The sequence below is a fragment of the Myotis brandtii genome, unplaced genomic scaffold (genome assembly GCF_000412655.1).
Source record: "Myotis brandtii unplaced genomic scaffold, ASM41265v1 scaffold57, whole genome shotgun sequence".
Classification (NCBI taxonomy): domain Eukaryota; kingdom Metazoa; phylum Chordata; class Mammalia; order Chiroptera; family Vespertilionidae; genus Myotis; species Myotis brandtii.
In genome coordinates, this window is record NW_005370133.1 from 1810682 (window position 1) to 1816714 (window position 6033).

Genomic DNA, 6033 nt, shown 5'->3' on the forward strand with positions numbered 1-6033 from the left:
AGCTTCCTGCTCGCGCTCCTTCGGGAGCATCCAGGCTCCGCTGACGCCCATCCCGTCGGGTCCCTTCCCCTCACCCTGACCGACCGCGGGGGCTTGCTGGGCAGTCTGCACCTCGGCTCTCCTCTGTGTGCTGCCTCGCTGAGCGGCCTGGGGCCCAGGCGCTCAGAGCCTCGGTTTAGGTGGAAATGTTGGGCCACTTCTGGTTTAGACGACATGGTTCAGTTCTTTCCAGCAAACTGGCACCTACAGTTCCCTTGTTGGTAGCAGGACAGCACGGTGTTATTGTGCCCATTTCACAGAGGAGGGAGGGGGGCATGGAGAAGCGAGGTAACCCGCCCAGGATCAGAGCAGGGCCATTCTCTGTCCAGCTCCCCTGGCCTCACCGTGCTTCACGTACAGCTTGCCATCTCACCACCTCATCTTCACAACTTACTCCTCCTCCCCGGGAGGTAGGAATTTGAGCTCAGAGACGTTGAGCTGCCTGATCAAGGTCGCAGAGCGGACAGATAGAATGGCCACAGTCAGCGGGGCCACCCATCAGATGCAAGGAAAGGCCCCCTCTGGCTGGTGGGAGGCGAGGGTGGCAGCAGCGGGGAGACTTCTGGGAAGATGAGGTGTTGGGCTGGGTCTTGAAGGGGAGGGGCTGTGGAATGAGGGCCCTGGATGGGGACAGAGGGCTCCCCAGCCTGGGAGAGCAACAGGTGTAGAGGCCCCCAGGTGGCAGGAGTTGGGATGTGTTTGTGTGTGGGAGGGTGAGGGAGAGGGAGGTGAGGAGGGCGCCAGTCTGGCAGGCTGAGTGCCGGGATCAGGGCTTCTCTGGGGCTGGGGCTATTCCCTCCAGGGCAGGGAGTTCTTTCTTCCTCCCCCATCAGGGTACCGTGTACACAAGTGTGAGAGGTTGTTACCGGGCCCTTAGCGGGTCTGCCTAGGGCTGGCTAGCAGTGTGTGTGTGTGTGTGTGTGTGTGTGTGTGTGTGTGTGTGTGTTTTAAATACATTTTTATTTATTTCAGAGAGGAAAGGAGAGGGAGAGAGAAAAAAACATTAATGATGAGAATCACTCATCATTGATCAGCTGCCTTTTGCATGCCCACTACTGGGGATAGAGCCTGCAGCCTGGGTATGTGCCCTGACCCAGAATTGAACCATGACTCCCTGACTCATAGGTCGATACTCAACCACTGAGCTACACTAGCTGGGCAGTGTGTGGGTTCTTGACCTTGTGCAGGAAAGATTTCGCAACTGGAGTCCAGGTGATTGAGAGTCCTTTATTAGAGCTGGGTTCAGGGAAACACGGAAGGGCTTAGGATGGAAGAAGCCACAGGAGAGCCTGGGTGGGGTTGCTTTTGCTCACTGGAAAGTCCGAGAAAATAGGGCCAGGAGACAGGTTGCAAATCTCATGGGGACCTTTACAAGTTAGGAGATGCACTCCTATAGGGGAAGAAGAGGAAAGGGAAAGGCGAGAGCTTACTCCAGGGAGGGGAGCACCCGCTGGGTCCTTTGTTTTGAGGGTTTTTAAAGGCTGGGAATTTAGGGGCGGTCTTAGAGGAGATTTCAATAAAATATTCATCAGCTTTTCCACGACCTTTTAGGGTTGTGGTCTCTACTGATTGGTCAGCACCAGGGCAGGGTCATTAGTCATTGCAGCTGGTCCGGGAGTTGCCCACCAAACATTGCTGCTTTTCTGGGCCTGGAGCTGAAACACTACTGAGGCCTACACGCTGTCTCTAGGGAGGTGACCTTTTGTATCTGGCTGTAAATTGCTCGGCCAGTTCATGCAGCTGTCTGCCTCAGTTTCCCTATTCTACTCGACAGCCTCTCCTTGCTGTCTGACTTTGTGGGGGAGGGTAGTCAGGTTCTTTTCTTCCCCCATGAAAATGTCTGAGCTGGAGGCAGGAGGCAGTTGCCCCAAAGACAGATCCACAGGCAGAGAACTGCAGGTAATTTGCAAATGGCCCAGGGGGGTTGGGGTATATTATAGATTCTCTCGTTACAAGTATAGATTCTCTCTCCCACATGTGCATGCACACACATACACCCACACACTTTTAAAAAAATATTTTTTTATTGATTTCAGAGAGGAAGGGACAGGGAGAGAGACATAAAAACATCAATGATGAGAAAGAATCATTGACCAGCTTTCTCCTGCACACCCACCTCCACTGGGGACTGAGCCCGAAACCCAGGCATGTGCCCTGACCAGGAATCAAACTGTGACCTCCTGGTTCATAGGTCGACACTCAGCCACTGGGCCACATCGGCTGGATCACACACATTTTCTTTTTGATAACATGGGTGGATTTATTTCTTAACCCCACACATTTAATTTAATATCATTTGTTAATTATTTTTTTAATTGATGAGAAAGAGAAAGAGAGGTATCAATGTGAGAGCGAAACATTGATTGGTTGCCTCCTGTATGCACCCTGACCAGGGAGTGAACCCTCAACCTAGGTATGTGCCCTGACTGGGAATCAAACCTGCAGCCTTGGGGTGTACGGGACGACGCTCCAGCCAACTGAGCCACACGGCCAGGGCACCACACACACATTTTAAAACACATTTGGGAACATACTCTTTTTTAAAAAATTAATTTATTTTTGATTATAATTGACATACAGTATTACATTAGTTTCAGGTGTACAACATCGTTATTCAACATTTATCTACCTTACAGAGTGATCACCACAATAAAGCTAGTAACCATCTGCCACTGTAGATAGTTTATTACGATGTTATTGACTCTATTCCCTATGCGGTAACAGGAAGTTTGCACTCCTCAAGCCCCTTCCCCTTCCCCCGCTCCCTCCATCCCTCTGGTGGGAACAGGCCCTTTTGAAAGCTGAAGCTTTATCCACTGTATCTTGAACATTGTGCACATCCCTCTGCTCCCCTAGGAGCATGCCTTGGGGTAGCTGCCCCCCAGGGCATCGTCTGATGTACCACTTCGGGCTGGGTAAACTCCCATTTGGAAGGCCTTTCTGGCCATTGAATCTCTCTGAGGTCTGTGAGTTCCCTGCTTCTCTGGCTCAGCTTTTGGGAGGGGAGATGGTACCGCACTGAGCTCTCCTTGCAGCCTGCTGGAGCACCTGCTCCTTGTACAGATGAGGCAGCAGGCCCAGAGCAGTGGAGAGGCTCAGCCCAGGGCGCAGCCGGTGAGCGGCAGTGTAGGGACCAGAGCCAGGCCTCTGCTTCATGGCTGGGTGCTGAAGCAGCTGGGATCCTCTGGGATCCTCCCTCACCCAGCTCTCTTTAGCTGTGAGCAGGCTTTTCACACAACAAATATTTGGCCAGCAACACTTTCCCCCTCATTTAAGGGAATTTCTTCAACAAATCTTTATTTAGCAGCTATCATGTGCTAGGCATTGGGGGATGGAGCAGTGAACAGGGCCAATGAGGACGGCAAAGGAGAAGTTAATCACGGACAGGTAAGCACTGTGGTCCAATAGGGCCGAGGGGGTTGGGTATTTAAAGTGTCACCGGCAAAGGTTTCTTGGGTGGGGCTGAGCTGAGCCTTGAAGGGAGATAATGGGCAGTTACCAGAAAGAGAACAGCATGTACAGTGCCTTTGGGGACCACACAGACGCATGTTTTAGCCCCTTCCTGTCTGGGGCCAGGCTTCCTCCCAGTGTTTTTTGTTTTTCCCCTGTGCATTTTTTCTTTACCTAGTTGAGATAACACTACTTGGGTAATTAGTTGAAAAAAGTAAGATATCAAAAACATTTCCCTCCTGTTGTTAAACATTTGTGCCGAGCTTGATTTTTTAAAATAAGTCCTTAATAGTCCATCTAGAGGTTGTGCCATGGTTTACTCACCATTTCCCTAGAGTTGGACATTTTGGCTCTTTCCAAATTAGGATCATTATAAATAAGGCCACAGTGGGCATTTTTGTGCACAATTTTGCTTCAGATCATGAATTTTACCTCCAGACGTCTCAGCGCCCTCCTTCGCGCTCGCTCCTTTCCTGTCCTGCAGTGCGTGTCTTCCTCTATCAGGAGGAGGCGACACTGTCGACCTCTGGGGATTGTGACTGGGTGAAGTGAGGCATGTGTAGCCAGCCAGCCCGGTCCTGGCAGGCCTGATGGAGCCCAGGGGTGTTCTTCTTCTCCCTCCCAGCCTGTGGAGTCTTATACCCACTGGGCAGATGAGGCCTCTGAGGCCTGGAGGGGCCCGGAGCAAACATCGCCACGCTTACTGAACTCCTGCTCGATCCCAGGCGTGGTGCTAGCAACGTCAGACACATTAACTGTGACCTTCAGAACAGCCCCAGAAAGTTAGGAGCATCATCCCCATTACACGGATGAGGACACTGAGGCACAGAGAACTCAAATGACCTCTCCAAGGTGGCCCAGTGACCTCAGGTGGAGGAGAACTAAAGCCCAGGTTCCCAGCACTTGGCAGGCTGCTCTCATGCCCGTTTCTTCTCCTCTTGCTTCCTGCATGTCCAGAACTGTGACAGGGGCCGAGTGGCCTCCACCCTCCGCTACTGCGTGTCGGTCAGTGGCACAGTGTTTCTGATCGCCGGGACGCTCTGCTTCGCATGGTGGAGTGAAGGGGAGAAGGGTGTTCAACCCAGCCAGCCGGCCCCACCCGCTGGGTACCCTGCGCCTGAGGCCCCCGGGTCCCTGCTCAGGTCCATCAGCTTCATCTGCTTTGGGGCAGGCGGCTTGCTGCTGCTCCTTGGCCTGCTGTGGTCCATCAAGGCCAGTGCCTGGGGGTCACCCAGAAGTGACCCATATCACCTCTCCAGAGACCTGTACTACCTCACTGTGGAGCCGTCGGAGAAGGCGAGCTGCAGGTTAGTGGGGAATGGTGGGGGCCAAAGGTTGGGGCCATAGGTGGGGCACCATTCCGTCACATGCATTTGCTCAGCAAACTCTCATGGGGTTCCTCCTGGGGACCAGGCTTTGTCTATGCCTTGGGGACTTGAAGGCTGATCAGCACAGTCCTGGAGGAGTTTAAAGCCCCATGACAGAGGTAGAGTGGCTCCCCACAGAGTAGTTAGAGCTGTGAGAGAGGCATAGACGCAGTCCTGTGGTGATATGGGGAAATCCAGGAAGGCTTCCTGGAAGAGTGGAAAGCTGAGCTCAGCATGGTATGGGACAGAGTAGCACAGTGGTTAAGAGCCCAGGCACAGACGTCAGACTGACTGGGACCCTCTCCTGGTTCTACTAACTCAGTGGTCAGCAAACTGCGGCCCCTTGAGTGTGGCTCTTCCACAAAATACCATGTGCGGGCGCGCACGTACAGTGCGACTGAAACTTCGTGGCCACACTCAAGGGGCCAAAGAGCCGCATGTGGCTCGCGAGCCGCAGTTTGCCGACCACTGTACTAACTAGCAGTAGGACTTCAAGTAGATCATGCAACCCCACTGAGCCTCAGCCTCATCTGAAATAAAACAGGAATAATAACAGCAGCAATAATAGCAAACACCTGTATAGTACTGACCATGGGCCAGACACTGTTCTATGTGCTTTTCATATATTTACTCTTCTAATCCTTATAGCAGTCCTCTGAAGTAGGTACAGTAATTTACTCCATTTATAGATGGGAAATGGAGGCACCATGATGTTACTAGTAAGTAACTTGCCCAAGGACACCCAGGTAGTGTCTGTCAGGGCCAGGACTTGGACCCAGAGTCTGTGCTGTTACCCGTTCCCTAGCTCAGGGGACACAGGGAGAATTAAATGAGATGATGTGTACGTAGAACTTAGCCCAGTGCCTGGCGTACAGTAGGTGCACAGTAAATGTCAACTTTTCCTCAAGAGGCTAAGGTGGCGAGAGGCAGAAGAGCATGTACAAAGGCTCAGGGGAGGGTGCAATAGACAACATTTCTCAAGCTTCATTTTCATTTTTACTCCCTCTTAGGAGGCTCTTGAGGCATTCTTTTCTCAATCCTCCCCTGTGAAGTTTAAATAGCACAGTTACATTATATACTAGAGGCCCGGTGCATGAATTCGTGCATGGGTGGGGTCACTCAGCCTGGCTGGTGATTGAGGCCTATCAGGAGGGCTGGCTGGCACGGGGGAGGGACC

General features: G+C 52.3%; 1 protein-coding gene across 1 annotated transcript in view; it reads left to right on the top strand.

Moving 5' to 3' along the window:
* Positions 1-314: 314 nt before the first annotated feature.
* TMEM61 (transmembrane protein 61) overlaps positions 315-6033 on the top strand; it is a 10878-nt gene continuing 5159 nt past the window's right edge. The window contains exons 1-2 of the mRNA XM_014549755.1: positions 315-327; positions 4382-4796. Of these exons, the coding sequence (XP_014405241.1) occupies positions 315-327; positions 4382-4796 (428 nt within the window). The remainder of the gene's footprint in view (positions 328-4381; positions 4797-6033) is intronic.